Source organism: Triticum urartu, chromosome 6A, assembly GCF_056163025.1.
Source record: "Triticum urartu cultivar PI428250 chromosome 6A, HENAU_Tu73, whole genome shotgun sequence".
Lineage (NCBI taxonomy): Eukaryota > Viridiplantae > Streptophyta > Magnoliopsida > Poales > Poaceae > Triticum > Triticum urartu.
In genome coordinates this window covers 101,400,360-101,426,007 of record NC_141878.1, presented here as the reverse complement: position 1 = coordinate 101,426,007, position 25,648 = coordinate 101,400,360, and the positions used below count along the sequence as shown (strand labels likewise).

At 45.3% G+C, this 25,648-nt stretch overlaps 1 protein-coding gene and 1 pseudogene across 1 annotated transcript; both read right to left on the bottom strand.

Moving 5' to 3' along the window:
- Positions 1-7: 7 nt before the first annotated feature.
- On the bottom strand, positions 8-1,727 carry LOC147964236 (uncharacterized; annotated as a pseudogene).
- Positions 1,728-4,347: 2,620 nt separating this feature from the next.
- On the bottom strand, positions 4,348-7,677 carry LOC125514925 (uncharacterized). The gene is made up of 4 exons (XM_048680299.2): positions 7,400-7,677; positions 5,982-6,238; positions 5,454-5,905; positions 4,348-4,776 (listed from the first exon to the last, which is right to left on the bottom strand). Exons 1-4 carry the CDS (start codon positions 7,660-7,662, stop codon positions 4,519-4,521), a joined length of 1,230 nt encoding a protein of 409 aa, XP_048536256.2. The 5' UTR covers positions 7,663-7,677; the 3' UTR covers positions 4,348-4,518.
- Between the last annotated feature and the right edge of the window lie 17,971 nt (positions 7,678-25,648).

The window sequence follows — 25,648 nt, the reverse complement described above, 5'->3', positions numbered from 1 at the left end:
AATCCCGTCAACTATCATCTGGTCGACAACGACAGGTGGTGGTGGAGGACGTGGACGGTACCGGCCCCTCGGCCGCCCCGACCACCACGATGGCCTCAGTAACCTCCTCGCTGCCGATGACCCGGATCAGAAGGCCCCTCAACGAAGCCGCCTGAAGGACCCAAGAATGGCCTCTCAACTGACCCATCACTTTGCCAAGCATAACCACGACCGCCAACCGTGGACGAAGAGCCACGGTGCTGGCCAGTCCCATAGGCATTGTAGTCGTCACCCCCCCATAGACCTCGGGGCTCAACCACGGTACCACTGGACTGCGACGGCGCGGGCGGGCGAGCAACGACATGGGGAGGAGGGGGTGGTGGCTTGGTGGCGCAGCTCCCCGGCCTGCAGCTCCTACCGCATCATTGCCCTGGACGACTGGCCGAGGGCCGGAGCCCGGTCCCCCTCGCCCGCCCGACGGCACAGTCGGAGCCGGCGGCCTCCCCACGGCTGCCCCGCCAGCCAAGTGCGCCGCAGCCGGGCCCCCTGATCCGCACCCCGCAGCGGCCTACAGATAAACCCTAGTTCGCGGCGGTGGAGTAGGCGATGACGAATACGACGTGCATGCGCCCCTCCTCTCGGTAGCGTTTGGAGCCACGTCCGGCTGGGCCTCATACCCACCAGACACCGGCCCAAACGTACCCACCGGCCCAACAGGCATCGGCACAGCTCGGCCCAGGAGCTGATTCAAACGCTCCTGGCGAGCGGCACAGATCGGGATTGCCGTGGCCGCCGGCAACGAAGCCGCGGCCACCTCCAGCGCCGATCGGAGCCCTAACCGGCGAGCTTTCTTTCTCCTTGTCACCTTAGTCCATGATTCCGGTGGAATCAGATCAAATAACGTTAAGTTCGGTAGACGTACCTTAGACATGGGACCCTTCCACGGCCGGATCACCGACGCCGCTGTTCTCTGGTGAACCACCCGGCGCAACATCTCCTTGGTCTCCCCCGCATGAAGCCCGACCCTAGCCGGATCATCAACGGGCAGGATCTTGTTGACCGTGAAAGCGACCTCATCTTCATCGTAATCTGCACACAAGAACTCACACAGCACATCGGAAGGGGTCGGCGAAGGTGGAGAAGGTTGCGCCGCATCAGCCTCCTCATCCCCGTCGTCTTCGTCGGCGTCAGCGAGTGCCCAAAACCGCCCCTACCCGGCTTCGATCGCCGGAGGTCACGGTGGTCGCGCACCCAGTCGCCCCCCGCCGACCGTGCTCCCCTCCGTCAGACTCCGAGGACGAATCAAGAAGCTCGATCGGGTTTGCCACATCCGCAACCATCTGCATACGATGATCCACAACCACGTCATAGACATCAATCCGCAAATTAAAACCTACCATCACCTGGTCGCCGATCTCTACATAATCGCCGGCGCGGACGTCGTTGTCCAAATCCAGCAGCGCCGTCCAGCGAGATGCCGGAGAATGATGCAGATGTCCGCTGATCCAATCCCCATGGCCATCTCGGAAACACACAGCCCAACGCACCCCCACCTCCGCACGCACGTCCGCCTCACGCACAGCCTCGATCTGATCCAGCTGGATGGGATCGGGCTGTGCCGAGAAGGGTGCCGAGGCCGACGTGATCCGCATCGGCGGCGGCAGATCAGCGGGATCCGCCGCGCCTAGCCTCCATTCTCCTCTGTTGGACTTGGAACTGTTCCTGGAGATACGAATCTGCTGCCGCATTCGTCTCCCTCCTCGAGGAGAGGAGAGTAAAAGTCTCCCTCACTCAGGTCACTCTCAAAACTCTGGCAATGTTTTTTCGCGAATGTCCACTTCATTTTCCTTTTGTGAAGGCACGCATGCATTGTCGTCGTGACGCACTCACGCCCACTTGCGTCAGCTTTCGTCACTACAAACTAGAGCTGCATCCGTAGTTAGGCTAGTCATGGTGGGAGTAACTTAACTGATAACATAGCGCACTTCGAGAAAATTCTGCTTATGTGACAAGTAATTAATGAGAGATGGTAACATAACGCTTTTCAAGACAAAATGAGTCTACGAGCTAATAATAAAGTCATCTATGATACTACTAGTATGTTATTTTGCATTATAAAGGTAGTAACTTAGACTAGTGTCATATATATGACACTAGTTTAAATTATTCCCCACTATGACCAGCCTTACCCGACGGAATCACATGTCATGGGCACAGACATGATGCGCGTGTCGTGCTGTCCTCCAGATCTTGGCCGCTTAATTAGTTTTAGTTAGTGGCATCTGCCCTTTGCACTCATTAATCACTCCACTTAAGCCGGGACTAGCACGGCACTACCAAAGCAAAGCAGCCGATCGACACAGCCACGCAGAGCCGAGCGCAGGCGATTGATCATCGACCCGAAATGTTTCTTTTATGCGGTGGATCAACCTGAAATGATTCAGGGGATGGGCACACTCCTTTTGTTTAAGAAACCCAACAGCAAAGAATCAAACACGCCTTTTTGTTGTGCGAATGTGTAAAGACAATTGCGCAAGTACGTACGTATGATGAAGGTGAGAGTATGTGACCCAACGAAGGTCCACCTGTATTAATTCCGTGCGAGAAACACGCCCTTGCCGGGGTGGTTGGGTTGGCATGATGACATCGATCAATCTGACGCGACAGGCTTGGCGATTGGGAGATTAGGGACCAGGGGGCGATGATGATACTAAGGCTAGTCATAGTGAAAATAACTTAGCTAGTAACATAGCATATTTCAAGAAATTTTTGTTTATATGGCAAATATTTAATATGAGGTAGTAACATAATATGTTACTGTAACATAGCGCTTTTCAAAACAAGATGAGTCTACAAGCTAATAAATGAAGTCATCTATGACACTACTATTATGTTACTTTGCATTATGAAAGTAATAACTTAGACTAGTGTCATGCATATAATACTAGTCTAAGTTACTCCCCACTATGACCAGCCTAACAAATTTCTTTTTGGTCGATCGACATGCACAAATTAAGCTGCTGCCACCTGGAGTATAAAGAGAGAGAGAGCAGGTTACGTGTTTGCAGATGGCTAGATAGATGTATTCGAATCGGAAGAAAAAAAGACGACTAGATAGATCAGACAGCAATGCGTCATGCCCGGGCCGTGGCCTCCCGAGGACAGGTGGTGGTTGTACCTAGCCACCTCCCGAGGCCAGGTTCATTAATTACTCAGACAAGAACTCGGATGAAATTTAAGGCCTCTTTGGTTTGTAGAAATTTCATAGGAAGATATGATTTGTAAAGGAAAATTTTCTTTGAAACTCTTTGGTTTGTAGGAATGAATTCCTATTTCTATGTAAGATAGGAATCAATCCTTCACGTTTTGGAAGGAAAAAACATTAGCTGAGACTTAATGGAAAAATTCATATCCTATGCATCAAATGACATCTCTTTCTCTATAGGAATTGAAATGCATGTCATCTTACTTCATATGATTTTTCTATTTTTATAACATTTCTATCCTATGAATCAAAGGAGGCCTAAAGAGTACTGCTGAGTTTGCGGTCCTTGTGCATCAATCCGGGAATAGTAGTTTTCTTCGTTGCAGATGCAGTATCCTAGAGCAAGTTTCAGGTCAAATCCTGATTCCTCGTGCATGATCCATCAACAGGAACTGGTACGAGTACAGTAGCTTTTTGGAGGTAAACAACTGAGGACCTACATAATGATACAGCGCTCGGTGCTACTCCGAGCAGTTGATAACAACGTCGTGCTGTCCTCAGTAGTACTCCTTTTTGGTGTAGTACTCCTAGTCACTTTGGTTTGTTCCCCATCAAGTCACCATACCTACCACGAGTACACCAGTGAAGTCCACACGTACGAGCAGTATTCCTGCAAATTACAGTTGATTCCTTCTCTAACCTGTGCGAGTGTATTCACACCCACGCAACGTTGAAGAGACGGGAAGTGCAATGGCTGGACAGTGCCCCGGTACCCCCATGGAACCGGTGCTGTCCATCAGGAAAAGAAAAGAAAAAAGATGACCGGACTGGGTCGTCTGGGTCATCGATCACGGACTCCCAGAAACCAAAATTTCAGAACGACATGACATGTCTCCTCCTGTTGGTGCCTCATGAAAGACGGGACATGGCGAGGCGAGACGGCGGAAAGGGAGGAAGAAACCACCAAATTGTTCCCATCCTCAAGGCAACTACTGTGTGCCTGGCAAAGGTCCTTCAGTCTCAGGATCAGGCTGCTTTCTCTTTTACTTTCCGAGAAAACACCGTCATGTTACATCCTGCCCGCCTGGGGCTTGGGACCATGCAAAACGTCCTCCAACGAAATTACTACCTGTGTACATCACCAGAAACAAAAACACACTCCAGAACACAGGCCAAACAGGCCTTTCCGTACATGTACATTTACACTTTTGTTAAAATGTTCATCACCATTCGCAGCACATCACCAACATTTACTCGCACATACAAAACACAAGACAAGACAATACAACACATATGTGCAGCCACATGTTTATTTGTTCTGTCTGGAGATCGGCTCAAGCATTTAGGCCCATCTGCTTCCTCGTCTTGCCGACAAACAGGTCCTTGGATTTGAGCATCCCTGGTATGCACCCGGTGAGCGTCAGGTACGGTAGCTGAGCCAGCCCTTCCTTCCTTCCGAGGGAGACGATCGCCAGCGGGAAGCCGGTGCTGTAGGTGGCGAGCTTGCTCGGAGGCGCCCCCTTGATCAGCAGCTTCAGGTTCTTGGCTACCAGCAGCGCGTGCTTCTGGGCGAGGTACCCTTGTTTGATTTCCTGGACATCAATGGTAGGTATTTCAGTAATCTCGTAGTGTTTTCAAGATACTGAGTTGCATTAAAAGTTGGCGATGTTGGATGAATTATGCAGAAACTGGAGAAACATGATCACTATATATACACACTGATGAACAAGTTATTTCACATGGAAACAAACACCTTTCAATCAAATAAGATGATAGTATATCTTAAGACCAAGCATTAGAGTGCGTTCACGGTTCAGACTGCTAGATAAAGTGTATTGGATACTATTTTATTGAGTGCATCTATACATAAGACGATTAAGATTTACTTATGCATAATTTTGTTCTACGGATTTGAATTGAACATCCCAACGCACAGAGGATTCTGGGGTATGCTAGAAATGCGTCAGATAAAAACACAGGCTTTTGGACATGGAAGGAAGTCACGATACATACTCATCAGACATCAGAAATGAATTGCTGAGCTAAATCTAACAGACTAAACAGTCTACAAACAAATGCAGCCATGCAGAAATCACTCTGCAAATTTCGGTCGCATCTTGATTCAGGTCAAATGATTGCAAATATGTGCAAGTTAATTAACACTGGTGGGGAAAATGAAAATTGCCAACCTGAAGAAAACAGAACAACATTCTCAAATGAAGGAGAATCTAGAAGCATAACGAGCATGAAGTTTGAAGTGCAGACTTACAGGAATATCAGTGATGTCACCAATTGCAAAAATGTTATTGTAACCCTTCACTCTCAGGTCCTTTTCCACCATTATTCTTCCTTTGGTGTCCAAAGATTCCTTCAGGATGGTATCATGTAGCCACGATGAACTCAGTGGCTTACCGATACACACAAAGTGGCAATCAGCTGTAATTGTTTCTCCAGCTGATGTTTTGTAGAACTTCTCTGTGTCTGATAATGATTTTAGGTCAACTGATTGCTGGAAAAGCACATCCACTTTCTTGGAAGTCAGCCAATCAAGGCACTTCTTCGAAGCCTTTTGATCAATGAAATCAAGTAATCGTGATCCTCTGTGAACAAGTGTCACCTTCTTCTCTGGATAGTCTACTGCGATCTCCGCAGCAAGTTCAACACCAGTTGGACCACCTCCAATTATCAACACAGACTCAGAAGATTTTATCTTCTCGTTATCTGTTACAAGATAAAGGCATAAGTACGAAATATAAGGTCGCAGAGCATGCCATCGTTCAAGTATGAACTTAGTTACCTCTCTGGAATTCCGTAAGCCTCTCTGTTCTGCTTCCAGCAGAAGCAAAAACATGGCCAGTAGCTACAACGAGATAATCATATGCAAGTGATTGACCATCAGCAGTCAGAACAGCATGCTCAGTGATACTGACTGCAGAAGATGTTACAATAGTAGCAGTGGTGAGGTAATCTCTGTGATATATTAATGATCTCTCAGCAAAAGATGGTTCAACCGTTGATCTCAATTCAGCCCAGGTGATCTCCAAGTAGTCCTTCCTGTCATCAGAAATTCAGAAGAAATCATTTTCATGAATGAACCTACCAATTCTGAAGAGGTAGCTAATAATAGTTAAAGGTATGAAGCCTTGTCCATATAAAGGAAATCATATTATTGTGGTTTTAGTTTAACTGAATTTGTACTTAGATGGTTCACACGTTAAGAAAACAGAACACTGAGGGCTTGTCGTATTCAAAAACCTTTAAGAAACGAGGGCATGAGAGACTTTCTTTATGTTACATCTATCTATTTTAAGAAAGGAGATCCTTTGCGATGTTAACTCATTGAGCTATGAAACTGATGAACGACTAATCAACCGAAAACAACAGCTATTGTTGTCAATTCAGAGTTCAGGAAAAAATAGCCCGAGGAATCCTTAGACAGTGGTACAAACAGGCGCATTTTGTTTTCAACTGTCATTTTGTCATCAACAGTGGTACTCCCATTGGCATAATTCACTTTGATCCTCTAAGGCTCCACATCATAAATAAACTCCACTGCATATCACAAAACATAAAACAAGGAAACGACCAAACTTGACATGACTGAATTATATCCTGACGTTGCTGCATTTCTCTCATACCAGAGAAAGGGGAGCAGAGATATCTGCAATCCTGAACCAACAATCATAAGTAAGAACGTCCCTAGGCCCCCCACGAACAGCCCATCCAGTTCCAGCGCTAACCGGAGGATCACTAGTATTCTGACATAATTCATCTTGATCCTCTAAGGCTCTGCATCCTAGATAAGTCCTATTGCATAATATACCAAACATAAAACAAGGAAACGATGGAACATGATATGACTCGATTATATCCTAACGACGCTGCAATCCTGAACAAACAAGCAGAAGTAAGAACATCCCCAAGGCCCCCACGAATAGCACATCCAGCTCCAAGCTTGACCGGGCGATCACTAGGATTCACCAGGGGCAGGCTACTAAACCAAGCCCAAATCTCATCCCTCCCCTCTCGATCCAACAATCGCCGGCTGCAGGCCGGCCACTCCATCACGCCGATTGACAGACTCAAAGATACAGCTAAACCAAGATCCGGTCCCACCCGCACCGCACCGCACCGATACTGGCATGTAGGCATTTCATCAAACAAGCGGCGGGCGTGAAAAGGAACGGGGGCCGCGAGACAGAGAGAGAGGCTTACGGGTCGAGGAGGACGACGTCGGCGTCGGGCTCCATGGTCTTGGCGAGGAGGGCGCCGCCGATGCCGCCGCCGACCACCACCACCCTCGGCTTTCCCGCCTCCGCCATCGCCGCGACTCGCTGTCTCGCTCGCGCACCAACTGCGAACCTCCAGCTCCCCCCACTGACTCCACCGCTGCTCTGTCGACTGTCACAGCTCACGCCCCGTTTTAAGCCGGGGGACGGGATGCGCGTTCCGTCGCGCGGCTTTCCCCCTCGTCGCATCTCGGCCGTCCGTGGACGCTTGGACGGGCGTGATGAGGCGGGGCCGCAGCCGCCGCGATGGGTCCCTCTTCGCCCGCGCGTGGCGGGGAAGAAAGGAATTGCGCGTTGCTTTTGCGAACGAACCCGTATCATGCGTTCCATCCTTCGGTTACGCGCTTGCGTTTTTTCATGAGAAAGATAGTCGACTGATTTCTTAGGAAGTCCTATGGGGTGTTTGGTTGAGAAGTTTTAGAACTTTTTCTAGTTTTAGGGACTAATCAAAAAAAACTCTTTCGTAGAGTTTTTTTCTAGTCCCGGTAGAAAAAGTTCCTCCCGCCCTCTTAGTCGACCTCTTCATTAGTTTTTTCGGAAAACATTTCACGCCAGCGCGCCGGCCGAAACGTTCGGTCGGTCGCGTCACTCACGTTCGATCCACATGGATCCAGCGGCCTCCGACCCAAAAGTTTCGTCCGACCATCCATTGCCCACGGGTAAGGAAAACGGACACTCTGAGTCTTCAATAGAATTCATCCATTTTCCTGCATTGAGGTTGTTGGGATGCATCCCGTGTTTTCTAAAACGCCATCGTCACCTATTGCATATGCTTTAGCAGTATTTTATTACCCGATTCACCATGAATGAGTTATTTTCTAGATTCGTTATAGGTTATACTATACAATGTCCATAATAAAGGAGTTTTTGGGTCAAATTCTCACTGGATAATTTCCCTTGTTTTGCTCATTTTACTATGCTATGTTCAAGAACCTTTTTCGTGCTTGTATACACTACCAAATTACCGGTTATTATGGACATTGTTTGGTATAAACTAGAGTAAGCCATCCACGGATTAATAGAATATCGCTCCAAAAACCATTTACTACATGTGATGATTACGCTGTAGAAAACACGTGATGCATTCGAGAAACCTCAACGCAGGGATGAATTCTTCTGAAGACTCAGGTGAGTGCTTTGCTTTCTCACATGAATTGGATGGCCACCCAATGTTTTTGGATCGAAGGTGCCATCGAAGGTATGATCAAAGAGGGCAATGGGGGCATGGTACACGTGGGGGAGGAATGCGTTGGCTTGGATGGAAACCCCGTCTCGGGTCGGGGCCGACCTTGGCGACGCCTGCCAATGAGCACCGGCTCGAAGCTAGAGCATGTTGAGGGAGAAGATCTAGCAGGCGCCTTTGGGGAAGATCTAGATCTCACCTTGGGGATCTGTGGAGCATGGACGGAGTGCCATATATAGGAGGGTTTAAGGGTAGGGGGATGTGAGGGGTCGGAGGGAAACAACGGTGGGCTTTCAAGGGAAAAAACAAAGATCGAATAATCAAGGAAACTTCCAAACAACCGAAGCGGGCAATTTGGTTGGACGACTCACATTTTTTTGAGACAACCTCACGAAGCTTTTATTAAGTCGTCACGGCGTTTACAGGGACGAAAGAAAGATCCCCAGGGTGGCCTAACCACACACGGCGGCCACCTTCAAGGGATAAAGCATGCTTCGCTAAGTTGTGAGCTTCAACATTTGAGCTCCTAACATGACTAAACTTGCAGAAATCAAAGTCTGAAGATTGATGAATTATTTCATGCACAATCGCTCCATGAGCCGATGCATTTTCCTCGTTGAGGTCCTCCACCACCTGTTTGCAGTCCGATACCACATGAATTCGCATCTGGTATAGGTCCTCCATCAATGCCATCGCTTCTCTGATTGCAAGAGCTTCTAGGATTTGTGGAGAGGAAATGTACTTCAAAACCAGCACCGAAGCACCCATGAAGGTTCCATCTTCACTCCTGCAAATTGCCCCAACTGCACCATACCTAGCATGCCTTGGGACGGCCGCATCAACATTTATTTTCACCGAGTCCGACTGGGGGGGGGGCTGCCACTGGGTCGGTCTGGGAGCTCTGAATACCCCCTGCTTTGGGAGCTTTGTGTTGATGCAGTTAATTTCCGCTAGATAGCTAGTGATAAAACCATTTACAGAATGCGGTGACTGGAAGATATCCTCGTAGATCGCTTTCCATCGTGCTCCCCATATAGCCCACATGGTGACAATCATTTGTACGAACCCATTTGCATCTAGTATTTCATGCAGTGCAAACAGCCAATTCTTGGGACTGTCTTCTTGCCTTTCCACCATATGGTGTACAACTTCCTCCGGTGCTAGAGTCCATACGCTAGCTGACATAGCGCATGAGAGAAGTGCATGTCTCCACGTATCAGTAGCTCCACACAGTCTGCATGTATCCTCAGTAGCCATATGTCGGTGCTTGAGTAATTCCGTAGTTGGCATGGAATGTCTTGCCAAACGCCATACAAACAATGGAGTTTAGATGGTACATGTATGTGCCAAATATTCCTCCATTTGTTATGCTCATTCTGCGCCGTGGAAGGTCCCTCCTCTTCATGCAGCCAAACCTCCCGCTCGTGCTTGGTACGGAGGATCATGCGATAAGCAGACCTTACACTAAATACACCTCTATTCTCCTCATGCCAGGCCCAAAAGTCCTCTACCTTTCGTGTGCACAAAGGTATTTTCAGAATCTCATCAGCATCAAAGGCAGTAAAAGTAGTTCGGATCCGATCCTCCTTCCACGATGCGGTAGTAGCATCAATTAGTTCAGCGACCTTAGTCGGACGGTTTTGCACCAGTGATGTTATAGGCCTCTTGTAACCGTCTCTCGGAATCTAGTTCTGTCTCCAGATGTCCGTGTTCTAGCCATCCCCAATCCTTTTAACAATGCCCTGTGCCAGTATGTCACGACCATCCACTATGGACTTCCAAATCTGTGATGGGCGTGGCCCGAGTTCTGCCTCTAATAATGTACACTCCGGGTAATAAACAGCCTTCAGAATGCGGGCACTCAACGATGATTCCCCTGTTAGCAGCCTCCATGCTTGGCGTGCGAGAAGTGCCATAGATCTCGAAAGCCTAAACCTCCCAGATGTTTAGGTCTAGTCATGATATCCCAAGCAACCCAGTTGGGTTTCCTCTTACCTTGTTTGTGAAGGAAATATGCCCTAGAGGCAATAATAAAGTTGTTATTTATATTTCCTTATATCATGATAATGTTTATTATTCATGCTAGAATTGTATTAACCGGAAACTTAGTACATGTGTGAATACATAGACAAACAAAGTGTCACTAGTATGCCTCTACTTAACTAGCTCATTGAATCAAAGATGGTTAAGTTTCCTAGCCATAGACATGAGTTGTCATTTGATTAACGGGATCACATCATTAGAGAATGATGTGATTGACTTGACCCATCCGTTAGCTTAGCATGATGATTGTTTAGTTTGTTGCTATTGCTTTATTCATGACTTATACATGTTCCTATGACTATGAGATTATGCAACTCCCGAGTACTGGAGGAACACTTTGTGTGCTACCAAACGTCACAACGTAACTGGGTGATTATAAAGGTGCTCTACAGGTGTCTCTGATGGTACTTGTTGAGTTGGCATAGATCGAGATTAGGATTTTTCACTCCGATTGTCGGAGAGGTATCTCTGGACCCTCTCGGTAATGCACATCACTATAAGCCTTGCAAGCATTGTGACTAATGAGTTAGTTGCGGGATGATGCATTACAGAACGAGTAAAGAGACTTGCCGGTAATGAGATTGAACTAGGTATGAGGATACCGACGATCGAATCTCGGGCAAGTAACATACCGATGATAAAGGGAACAACGTATGTTGTTATGCGGTTTGACCGATAAAGATGTTCGTAGAATATGTAGGAACCAATATGAGCATCCAGGTTCCGCTATTGGTTATTGACCGGAGATGAGTCTCGGTCATGTCTACATAGTTTTCGAACCTGTAGGTGTTGGGTTTCGTAGTAATTTCAAAAATTTTCCTACGCACACGCAAGATCATGTGATGCATAGCAACGAGGGGGAGAGTGTTGTCTACGTACCCAACGCAGACCGACTGCGGAAGCGATGACACGACGTAGAGGAAGTAGTCGTACGTCTTCACGATCCAACCGATCAAGCACCGAAACTACGGCACCTCCGAGTTCGAGCACACGTTCAGCTCGATGACGATCCCCGGACTCCGATCCAGCAAAGTGTCGGGGAAGAGTTCCGTCAGCACGACGGCGTGGTGACGATCTTGATGTACTACAGCAGCAGGGCTTCGCCTAAACTCCGCTACAGTATTATCGAGGTATATGGTGGCAGGGGGCACCGCACACGGCTAAGGAATAGATCACGTGGATCAACTTGTGTGTGTAGAGGTGCCCCCTGCCTCCGTATATAAAGGAGCCAAGGGGGAGGGCTGGCCGGCCAAGGAGGGGAGACGGAGGAGAGTCCTACTCCCTCTGGGAGTAGGATTCCTCCCCCCAATCCTAGTCCAACTAGGATTCCTCGGAGGGGAAGGGAGAGAGGGGGGCCGACCACCTTCTCCTAGTCCTAATAGGACTAGGGGAGGGGGAAGTGGCGCAGCCACCTTGGGCTGCCCCTTTCTCCTTTCCACTAAGGCCCATGAAGGCCCATATGGCTCCCGGGGGGTTCCGGTAACCCTCCCGGTACTCCGGTAAAATCCCGATTTCACCCGGAACACTTCCGATGTCCAAACATAGGCTTCCAATATATCAATCTTTACGTCTCGACCATTTCGAGACTCCTCGTCATGTCCGTGATCACATCCGGGACTCCGAACAACCTTCGGTACATCAAAATGCATAAACTCATAATATAACTGTCATCGCAACCTTAAGCGTGCGGACCCTACGGGTTCGAGAACAATGTAGACATGACCGAGACATGTCTCCGGTCAATAACCAATAGCGGGACCTGGATGCCCATATTGGCTCCTACATATTCTATGAAGATCTTTATCGGTCAGACCGCATAACAACATACGTTGTTCCCTTTGTCATCGGTATGTTACTTGCCCAAGATTCGATCGTCGGTATCCAATACCTAGTTCAATCTCGTTACCGGCAAGTCTCTTTACTCGTTCCGTAATACATCATCTCACAACTAACTTATTAGTTGCAATGCTTGCAAGGCTTATGTGATGTGCATTACCGAGAGGGCCCAGAGATACCTCTCCGACAATCGGAGTGACAAATCCTAATCTCGAAATACGCCAACCCAACATCTACCTTTGGAGACACCTGTAATGCTCCTTTATAATCACCCAGTTACGTTGTGACGTTTGGTAGCACCCAAAGTGTTCCTCCGGCAAACGGGAGTTGCATAATCTCATAGTCATAGGAACATGTATAAGTCATGAAGAAAAGCAATAGCAACATACTAAACGATCGGGTGCTAAGCTAATGGAATGGGTCATGTCAATCAGATCATTCAACTAATGATGTGACCTTGTTAATCAAATAACAACACATTGTTCATGGTTAGGAAACATAACCATCTTTGATTAATGAGCTAGTCAAGTAGAGGCATACTAGTGACACTTTGTTTGTCTATGTATTCACACATGTATTATGTTTCCGGTTAATACAATTCTAGCATGAATAATAAACATTTATCATGATTATAAGGAAATAAATAATAACTTTATTATTGCCTCTAGGGCATATTTCCTTCAGTCTCCCACTTGCACTAGAGTCAATAATCTAGATTACAATGTAATGATTCTAACACCCATGGAGCCTTGGTGCTGGTCATGTTTTGCTCGTGGAAGAGGCTTAGTCGACGGGTCTGCAACATTCAGATCCGTATGTATCTTGCAAATCTCTATGTCTCCCACCTGGACTAGATCCCGGATGGAATTGAAGCGTCTCTTGATGTGTTTGGTCCTTTTGTGAAATCTGGATTCCTTTGCCAAGGCAATTGCACCAGTATTGTCACAAAAGATTTTCATTGGACCCGATGCATTAGGTATGACACCTAGATCGGATATGAACTCCTTCATCCAGACTCCTTCGTTCGCTGCTTCCGAAGCAGCTATGTACTCCGCTTCACATGTAGATCCCGCTACAACGCTTTGTTTAGAACTGCACCAACTGACAGCTCCACCGTTTAATGTAAACACGTATCCGGTTTGCGATTTAGAATCGTCCGGATCAGTGTCAAAGCTTGCATCAACGTAACCTTTTACGGTGAGCTCTTTGTCACCTCCATATACGAGAAACATATCCTTAGTCCTTTTCAGGTATTTCAGGATGTTCTTGACCGCTGTCCAGTGATCCACTACTGGATTACTTTGGTACCTCCCTGCTAAACTTATAGCAAGGCACACATCAGGTCTGGTACACAGCATTGCATACATGATAGATCCTATGGCTGATGCATAGGGAACATCTTTCATATTCTCTCTACCTTCTGCAGTGGTCGGGCATTGAGTCTTACTCAACTTCACACCTTGTAACACAGGCAAGAACCCTTTCTTTGCTTGATCCATTTTGAACTTCTTCAAAATTTTGTCAAGGTATGTGCTTTGTGAAAGTCCTATTAAGCGTCTTGATCTATCTCTATAGATCTTAATGCCTAATATGTAAGCAGCTTCACTGAGGTCTTTCATTGAAAAACTTTTATTCAAGTATCCCTTTATGCTATCCAGAAATTCTATATCATTTCCAATCAGCAATATGTCATCCACATATAATATTAGAAATGCTACAGAGCTCCGCTTCACATGTAGATCCCGCTACGACGCTTTGTTTAGAACTGCACCAACTGACAGCTCCACCGTTTAATGTAAATACGTATCCGGTTTGCGATTTAGAATCATCCGGATCAGTGTCAAAGCTTGCATCAACGTAACCTTTTACGGTGAGCTCTTTGTCACCTCCATATACGAGAAACATATCCTTAGTCCTTTTTAGGTATTTCAGGATGTTCTTGACCGCTGTCCAGTGATCCACTCCTGGATTACTTTGGTACCTCCCTGCTAAGCTTATAGCAAGGCACACATCAGGTCTGGTACACAACATTGCATACATGATAGATCCTATGACTGATGCATAGGGAACATCTTTCATATTCTCTCTATCTTCTGCAGTGGTCGGGCATTGAGTCTTACTCAACTTCACACTTTGTAACACAGGCAAGAATCCTTTCTTTGCTTGATCCATTTTGAATTTCTTCAAAATCTTGTCAAGGTATGTGCTTTGTGAAAGTCCAATCAAGCGTCTTGATCTATCTCTATAGATCTTAATGCCTAATATGTAAGCAGCTTCACCGAGGTCTTTCATTGAAAAACTTTTATTCAAGTATCCCTTTATGCTATCCAGAAATTCTATATCATTTCCAATCAGCAATATGTCATCCACATATAATATTAGAAATGCTACAGAGCTCCCACTCACTTTCTTGTAAATACAGGCTTCTCCAAAAGTCTGTATAAAACCAAATGCTTTGATCACACTATCAAAGCGTTTATTCCAACTCCGAGAGGCTTGCACCAGTCCATAAATGGATCGCTGGAGCTTGCACACTTTGTTAGCTCCCTTTGGATCGACAAAACCTTCCGGTTGCATCATATACAACTCTTCTTCCAGAAATCCATTCAGGAATGCAGTTTTGACATCCATCTGCCAAATTTCATAATCATAAAATGCGGCAATCTCTAACATGATTCGGACGGACTTAAGCATCGCTACGGGTGAGAAGGTCTCATCGTAGTCAATCCCTTGAACTTGTCGAAAACCTTTTGCGACAAGTCGAGCTTTGTAGATAGTAACATTACCATCAGCGTCAGTCTTCTTCTTAAAGATCCATTTATTCTCAATTGCTTGCCGATCATCGGGCAAGTCAACCAAAGTCCATACTTTGTTCTCATACATGGATCCCATCTCAGATTTCATGGCTTCAAGCCACTTTGCGGAATCTGGGCTCACCATCGCTTCTTCATAGTTCATAGGTTCATCATGATCTAGTAGCATGACTTCCAGAACAGGATTACCATACCACTCTGGTGCGGATCTTACTCTGGTTGATCTACGAGGTTCAGTAGCATCTTGTTCTGAAGCTTCATGATCATTATCATTAACTTCCTCACTTATTAGTGTAGGTGTCGCAGAAACAGTTTTCTGTGATGTACTACTTTCCAACAAGGGAGCAGGTACAGTTACCTCGTCAAGTTCTACTTTCCTCCCACTCACTTCTTTCGAGAGAAATTCCTTCTCAAGAAAGTTTCCGAATTTAGCAACAAAAGTCTTGCCTTCGGATCTGTGATAGAAGGTGTATCCAATAGTTTCCTTTGGATATCCTATGAAGACACATTTCTCCGATTTGGGTTCGAGCTTATCAGGTTGAAGCTTTTTCACATAAGCATCGCAGCCCCAAACTTTCAGAAACGACAACTTTGGTTTCTTGCCAAACCATAGTTCATAAGGCGCCGTCTCAACGGATTTTGATGGTGCCCTGTTTAACGTGAATGCGGCCGTCTCTAGAGCATATCCCCAAAATGATAGCGGTAAATCAGTAAGAGACATCATAGATCGCACCATATCTAGTAAAGTACGATTACGACGTTCGGACACACCATTACGCTGTGGTGTTCCGGGTGGCGTGAGTTGCGAAACTATTCCACAGTTTTTCAAATGTACACCAAACTCGTAACTCAAATATTCTCCTCCATGATCAGATCGTAGAAACTTTATTTTCTTGTTACGATGATTTTCAACTTCACTCTGAAATTCTTTGAAATTTTCAAATGTTTCAGATTTATGTTTCATTAAGTAGATATACCCATATCTGCTTAAATCATCTGTGAAGGTGAGAAAATAACGATATCCGCCACGAGCCTCAATATTCATCGGACCACATACATCGGTATGTATGATTTCCAACAAATCTGTTGCTCTCTCCATATTACCGGAGAACGGTGTTTTAGTCATCTTGCCCATGAGGCACGGTTCGCAAGTACCAAGTGATTCATAATCAAGTGGTTCCAAAAGTCCATCAGTATGGAGTTTCTTCATGCGCTTTATACCGATATGACCTAAACGACAGTGCCACAAATAAGTTGCACTTTCATTATCAACTCTGCATCTTTTGGCTTCAACATTATGAATATGTGTATTACTACTATCGAGATTCAATAAGAATAGACCACTCTTCAAGGGTGCATGACCATAAAAGATATTACTCATATAAATAGAACAACCATTATTCTCTGATTTAAATGAATAACCATCTCGCATTAAAGAAGATCCAGATATAATGTTCATGCTCAACGCTGGCACCAAATAACAATTATTTAGGTCTAATATTAATCCCGAAGGTAGATGTAGAGGTAGCGTGCCGACCGCGATCACATCGACTTTGGAACCATTTCCCACGCGCATCGTCACCTCGTCCTTTGCCAATCTTCGCTTAATCCGTAGCCCCTGTTTCGAGTTGCAAATATTAGCAACAGAACCAGTATCAAATACCCAGGTGCTACTGCGAGCATTAGTAAGGTACACATCAATAACATGTATATCACATATACCTTTGTTCACCTTGCCATCCTTCTTATTCGCCAAATACTTTGGGCAGTTCCGCTTCCAGTGACCAGTCTGCTTACAGTAGAAGCACTCAGTTTCAGGCTTAGGTCCAGACTTGGGTTTCTTCTCTTGAGCAGCAACTTGTTTGCCGTTCTTCTTGAAGTTCCCCTTCTTCTTCCCTTTGCCCTTTTTCTTGAAACTAGTGGTTTTGTTAACCATCAACACTTGATGCTCCTTTTTGATTTCTACCTCCGCAGCTTTCAGCATCGCGAAGAGCTCGGGAATAGTCTTGTTCATCCCTTGCATATTATAGTTCATCACGAAGCTCTTGTAGCTTGGTGGCAGTGATTGGAGAATTCTGTCAATGACGCAATCATCTGGAAGATTAACTCCCAATTGAATCAAGTGATTATTATACCCAGACATTTTGAGTATATGCTCACTGACAGAACTGTTCTCCTCCATCTTGCAGCTATAGAACTTATTGGAGACTTCATATCTCTCAATTCGGGCATTTGCTTGAAATATTAACTTCAACTCCTGGAACATCTCATATGCTCCATGACGTTCAAAACGTCGTTGAAGTCCCGATTCTAAGCCGTAAAGCATGGCACACTGAACTATCGAGTAGTCATCAGCTTTGCTCTGCCAGACGTTCATAACATCAGGTGTTGCTCCAGCAGCAGGCCTGGCACCCAGCGGTGCTTCCAGGACGTAATTCTTCTGTGCAGCAATGAGGATAATCCTCAAGTTACGGACCCAGTCCATGTAATTGCTACCATCATCTTTCAACTTTGCTTTCTCAAGGAACGCATTAAAATTCAACGGAACAACAGCACGAGCCATCTATCTACAATCAACATAAACAAGCAAGATACTATCAGGTACTAAGTTCATGATAAATTTAAGTTCAATTAATCATATTACTTAAGAACTCCCACTTAGATAGACATCCCTCTAATCCTCTAAGTGATCACGTGATCCAAATCAACTAAACCATGTCCGATCATCACGTGAGATGGAGTAGTTTCATCGGTGAACATCATTATGTTGATCATATCTACTATATGATTCACGCTCGACCTTTCGGTCTCCGTGTTCCGAGGCCATATCTGTATATGCTTGGCTCGTCAAGTATAACCTGAGTATTCCGCGTGTGCAACTGTTTTGCACCCGTTGTATTTGAACGTAGAGCCTATCACACCCGATCATCACGTGGTGTCTCAGCACGAAGAACTTTCGCAACGGTGCATACTCAGGGAGAACACTTCTTGATAATTTAGTGAGAGATCATCTTATAATGCTACCGTCAATCAAAGCAAGATAAGATGCATAAAAAGATAAACATCACATGCAATCAATATAAGTGATATGATATGGCCATCATCATCTTGTGCTTGTGATCTCCATCTCCGAAGCACCGTCATGATCACCATCGTCACCGGCGCGACACCTTGATCTCCATCGTAGCATCGTTGTCGTCTCGCCAATATTATGCTTCCACGACTATCACTACCGTTTAGTAATAAAGTAAAGCATTACATCGCGATTGCATTGCATACAATAAAGCGACAACCATATGGCTCCTGCCAGTTGCCGATAACTTGGTTTCAAAACATGATCATCTCATACAATAAAATTCAGCATCATGCCTTGACCATATCACATCACAACATGCCCTGCAAAAAGAAGTTAGACGTCCTCTACTTTGTTGTTGCATGTTTTACGTGGCTGCTACGGGCTTAAGTAAGAACCAATCTCACCTACGCATCAAAAACACAACGATAGTTTGTCAAATAGACTCCGTTTTAACCTTCGCAAGGACCGGGCGTAGCCATACTTGGTTCAAGTAAAGTTGGAGAGACAGTCGCCCGCAAGCCACCTGTGTGCAAAGCACGTCGGGAGAACCGGTCTCGCGTAAGCGTACGCGTAATGTTGGTCCGGGTCGTCTCATCCAACAATACCGCCGAACCAAAGTATGACATGCTGGTAGGCAGTATGACTTGTATCATCCACAACTCACTTGTGTTCTACTCGTGCATATAACATCAACATAAATAACCTAGGCTCGGATGCCACTGTTGGGTTTCGTAGTAATTTCAAAAAATTTCCTACGCACACGCAAGATCATGTGATGCATAGCAACGAGGGGGAGAGTGTTGTCTACGTACCCAACACAGACCGACTGCGGAAGCGATGACACGACGTAGAGGAAGTAGTCGTACGTCTTCACGATCCAACCGATCAAGCACCGAAACTACGGCACCTCCGAGTTCGAGCACACGTTCAGCTCGATGACGATCCCCGGACTCCGATCCAGCAAAGTGTCGGGGAAGAGTTCCGTCAGCACAACGGCGTGGTGATGATCTTGATGTACTACAGCAGCAGGGCTTCGCCTAAACTCCGCTACAGTATTATCGAGGTATATGGTGGCAGGGGGCACCGCACACGGCTAAGGAATAGATCATGTGGATCAACTTGTGTGTTTAGAGGTGCCCCTGCCTCCGTATATAAAGGAGCCAAGGGGGAGGGCTGGCTGGCCAAGGAGGGGAGGCGCAGGAGAGTCCTACTCCCTCTGGGAGTAGGATTCCTCCCCCCAATCCTAGTCCAACTAGGATTCCTCGGAGGGGAAGGGAGAGAGGGGGGCCGGCCACCTTCTCCTAGTCCTAATAGGACTAGGGGAGGGGGAAGTGGCGCAGCCACCTTGGGCTGCCCCTTTCTCCTTTCCACTAAGGCCCATGAAGGCCCATATGGCTCCCGGGGGGTTCCGGTAACCCTCCCGGTACTCCGGTAAAATCCCGATTTCACCAGGAACACTTCCGATGTCCAAACATAGGCTTCCAATATATCAATCTTTACGTCTCGACCATTTCGAGACTCCTTGTCATGTCCGTGATCACATCCGGGACTCCGAACAACCTTCGGTACATCAAAATGCATAAACTCATAATATAACTGTCATCGTAACCTTAAGCGTGCGGACCCTACGGGTTCGAGAACAATGTAGACATGACCGAAACATGTCTCCGGTCAATAACCAATAGCGGGACCTGGATGCCCATATTGGCTCCTACATATTCTACGAAGATCTTTATCGGTCAAACCGCATAACAACATACGTTGTTCCCTTTGTCATCGGTATGTTACTTGCCCGAGATTCGATCGTCGGTATCCAATACCTAGTTCAATCTCGTTACCGGAAAGTCTCTTTACTCGTTCCGTAATACATCATCTCACAACTAACTTATTAGTTGCAATGCTTGCAAGGCTTATGTGATGTGCATTACCGAGAGGGCCCAGAGATACCTCTCCGACAATCGGAGTGACAAATCCTAATCTCGAAATACGCCAACCCAACATCTACCTTTGGAGACACCTGTAATGCTCCTTTATAATCACCCAGTTATGTTGTGACGTTTGGTAGCACCCAAAGTGTTCCTCCGGCAAACGGGAGTTGCATAATCTCATAGTCATAGGAACATGTATAAGTCATGAAGAAAAGCAATAGCAACATACTAAACGATCGGGTGCTAAGCTAATGGAATGGGTCATGTCAATCAGATCATTCAACTAATGATGTGACCTTGTTAATCAAATAACAACTCATTGTTCATGGTTAGGAGACATAACCATCTTTGATTAATGAGCTAGTCAAGTAGAGGCATACTAGTGACACTTTGTTTGTCTATGTATTCACACATGTATTATGTTTCCGGTTAATACAATTCTAGCATGAATAATAAACATTTATCATGATTATAAGGAAATAAATAATAACTTTATTATTGCCTCTAGGGCATATTTCCTTCAGTAGGGTCCGCACGCTTAACATTCGGTGACGATCGGTATTATGAGTTTATGTGTTTTGATGTACCGAAGGTAGTTCAGAGTCCCGGATGAGATCAAGGACATAACGAGGAGTCTCGAAATGGTCGAGACGTAAAGATCAATATATTGGACGACTATATCCGGACATCGGAAAGGTTCCGAGTGATTCGGGTATTTTTCGGAGTACCGGAGAGTTACGGGAATTCGCCGGGAGGGTCAATGGGCCTTAGTGGAAATTGAGGGCAGCAAGGAAGTGTGAGGTGCGCCCCCCTAGGCCCAAACCGAATTGGTTTAGGGCTTTGTGGGGCGGCCCCCTCTTTCGTTCTCCTCTCCTCCTCGTTCCTTCCCCTCCTAGTTGGACTAGGAAAAGGGGAACCTACTCCTAGTAGGAGTAGGATTCCCCCCTTGGGGCGCACCCTATGAGGCCGCCGGTCCCCTCCCCTTGCTCCTTTATATACGGGGGCAGGGGGCACCCTAGGACACACAAGTTGATTGTTCCAAGCCGTGTGCGGTGCCCCCCTCCACCATAATCCACCTCAATCATATCGTAGCGGTGCTTAGGCGAAGCCCTGCGTCGGTAGCAACATCATCACCGTCATCACATCGTCGTGCTGACAGAACTCTCCTGTGAAGCTCTGCTAGATTAGAGTTCGTGGGACGTCATCGCACTGAACGTGTGCTGAACTCAGAGGTGTCGTACGTTCGATACTTGGATCGGTCAGATCATGAAGACGTATGACTACATCAACCGCGTTCTCATAAAGCCTCCGCTTACGGTCTAGGAGGGTACGTAGACGATACTCTCCCCTCTCGTTGCTATGCATCACCATGTTCTTGCATGTTCATAGGATTTTTTTTGAAATTACTATGTTCCCCAACAGTGGCATCCGAGCCAGGTTTATGCGTAGATGTTATATGCACGAGTAGAACACAAAGGAGTTGTGGGCGTGGGTATATACATATTGCTTGCCGTCACTACTTGATTCTTGATTCATCGGCATTGTTGGATGAAGCGACCTAGACCGACATTACGCGTACACTTACGCGAGACTGGTTCTACCGACATGCTTCGCACATAGGTGGCTAGTGGGTGTCTATTTTTCCAGCTTTAGTTGAATAGGGTTCAATGAACATGGTTCTTTCTGAAGATAAAAAAGCAATCACTATACCGCGTTGTGGTTTTTGATGCATAGGTAAGAACGGTTCTTGCTCAGCCCGTAGCAACCACGTAAAACTTGCGACAACAAAGTAGAGGACGTCTAACTTGTTTTTGCAGGGCATGTTGTGATGTGATATGGTCAAAACGTGATGAGATATAAATTGTTGTATGATATGATCATGTTTTGTTAAAGTTATCAGCAACTGGCAGAAGCCTAATGGTTGTCTCTTTATTGCATAAGATGCAAGTGCCATGTAAATTGCTTTACTTTATCGCTATGCGATAACAATAGTTGCAAAAGCAATAGTTGGCAATACGATCATGTGACGACACATTGAAAGAAATCAAGATGATGGAGATCATGGTGTCATGCCGGTGACGATAGAGATCATGACGGTACTTTGGAGATGGAGATCAAAGGCGCAAGATGATCATGGCCATATCATGTCACATATTTTGATTGCATATGATGTTTATCCTTTATGCATCTTATTTTGCTTAGTTCGGTGGTAGCATTATAAGATGATCTCCCACTAAATTTCAAGGTACAAGTGTTCTCCCTGAGTATGCACCGTTGCCAAAGTTCGTCGTGCCGAGACACCACGTGATGATCGGGTGTGATAAGCTCTACGTTCACATACAACGGGTGCAAGCCATTTTTGCACACGTAGAAATACTCGGGTTAAACTTGACAAGCCTAGCATATGCAGATATGGCCTCGGAACACTGGAGACCGAAAGGTCGAACGTGAATCATATAGTAGATATGATCAACATAGTGATGTTCACCATTGAAAACTACTCCATCTCACGTGATGATCGGACATGGTTTAGTTGATTTGGATCACGTGATCACTTAGATGATTAGAGGGATGTCTATTTAAGTGTGAGTTCTTAAGTAATATGATTAATTGAACTTTAATTATCATGAACTTAGTCCTGATAGTATTTGCATAACTATGTTGTAGATCAATAGCTCGTGATGTAGCTCCCCGTTTATTTTGATATGTTCCTAGAGAAAAACTAAGTTGAGATGTAAGTAGCAATGATGTGGATTGGATATGTGATATGAGGATTATCCTCATTGCTGCACAGAAGAATTATGTCCTTGATGCACCACTAGGTGACAGACCGATTGCAGGAGCAAATGCAGACGTTATGAACGTTTGGCGAGCTCGATATGATGACTACTTGATAGTTTAGTGCACCATGCTTTACAGCTTAGAATCGGGGCTTCAAAGACGTTTTGAACGCCACGGAGCATATGAGATGTTCCAAGAGTTTAAATTAGTATTTCAGACTCATGCCCATGTCGAAAGGTATGAGACCTTTGTCAAGCACTTGGCCTACAAGATGGAGGAGAATAGCTCAGCTAGTGAGCATGTGCTCAGAATGTCTGAGTACTACCATCACTTGAATCAAGTGGGAGTTAATCTTCTAGATAAGATAGTGATTGACAGAATTCTCTAGTCAATATCACCAAGTTACTGGAACTTCGTGATGAACTATAATATGCAAGGCATAACGGAAACGATTCCCAAGCTCTTCGTGATGCTGAAATCGATGAAGGTAGAAATCAAGAAAAGCATCAAGTGTTGATGGTTGACAAGACCACTAGTTTCAAGAGAAAGGGTAAAGGGAAGAAGAGGAACTTCAACAAGAACGACAAGCAAGTTGCTGCTCAAGTGAAGAAGCCCAAGTCTAGACCTAAGCCTGAGACTAAGTGCTTCTACTGCAAAGGGACTGATCACTGGAAGCAGAACTGCCCCAAGTATTTGGCGGATAAGAAGGATGGCAAAGTGAACAAAGGTATATTTGATATACATGTTATTGATGTGTACTTTACTAGTGTTTATAGCAACCCCTCAGTATTTGATACTAGTTCAGTTCCTGTGATTAGTAACTCGAAACGGGAGTTGCAGAATGAACAGAGACTATTTAAGGGTGAAGTGACGATGTGCGTTGGAAGTGGTTCCAAGATTGATATGATCATCATCACACACTCCCTATACTTTTGGGATTAGTGTTGAACCTAAATAAATGTTATTTGGTGTTTGCGTTAAGCATGAATATGATTTGATCATGTTTATTGCAATACGATTATTCATTTAAAGTCAGAGAATAATTGTTGTTCTGTTTACATGAATAAAACCTTCAATGGACATACACCCAAGGTGAATGGTTTATTGAATCTCGATCGTAGTGATACACATATTCATAATATTGAAGCCAAAAGATGCAAAGTTAATAATGATAGTGCAACTTATTTGCGACACTGCCATTTAGGTCATATTGGTGTAAAGCGCACGAAGAAAATCCATGCCGATGGGCTTTTGGAATCACTTGATTATGAATCAGTTGATGCTTGCGAACCATGCCTCATGGGCAAGATGACTAAGACTCTGTTCTCCGGAATAATGGAGCGAGCAACAGACTTGTTGGAAATAATCATCGTAACAAGAAAATAAAGTTTCTGCGATCTGATCGTGGGGGAGAATATTTGAGTTACGAGTTTGGTCTTCATTTGAAACAATGCAGAATAGTTTCGCAACTCACGCCACCTGGAACACCACATCGTAATGGTGTGTCCGAACATCGTAACCGTACTTTATTAGATATGGTGCAATCTATGATGTATCTTACCGACTTACCACTATCGTTTTGGGGTTATGCATTAGAGACAACTGCATTCACGTTAAATAGGGCACCATCTAAATCCGTTGAGACGATGCCATATGAACTGTGGTTTGGCAAGAACCGAAGTTGTCGTTTCTTAAAGTTTGGGGTTGCGATGCTTATGTGAAAAAGTTTCATCCTGATAAGCTCAAACCCAAATCGGAGAAATGTGTCTTCATAGGATACCCAAAGGAGACAGTTGGGTACACCTTCTATCATAGATCCGAAGGCAAGACATTCATTGCTAAGAATGGATCCTTTCTAGAGAAGGAGTTTCTCTCGAAAGAAGTGGGTGGGAGGAATGTAGAACTTGATGAGGTAATTGCACCTTCTCCCAAATTGAAAAGTAGTTCATCATAGAAATCAATTCTAGTGATCTCTACACCAGTTAGTGAGGAAGCTAGTGATGATGATCATGAAACTTCAGATCAAGTTGCTACCGAACCTCGTAGGACAACCAGAGTATGGTCTGCACCAGAGTGGTACAGTAATCCTTTCTGGAAGTCATGTTACTAGACCATGACAAACCTACGAACTATGAGGAAGCAATGATGAGCCCAGATTCCGCAAAATGCCTCGAGGCCATGAAATCTGAGATGGGATCCATGTATGAGAACAAAGTATGGACTTTGATTGAGTTGCCCGATGATTGATGAGTCATTAAGAATAAATGGATCTTCAAGAGGAAGATGGATGTTGATAGTAGTGTTACTATCTACAAAAGCTCGAATTGTCGCGAAATGTTTTCGACAAGTTCAAGGTGTTGACTACGATGAGATTTTCTCACTCATTTCGATGCTTAAAAGTCTGTCCGAATCATGTTAACAGTTGCCACATTTTATGAAATCTGGCAAATGGATGTCAAAACTGTATTCCTTAATGAATTTCTTAAAGAAGAGTTGTATATGATGCAACCAAAAG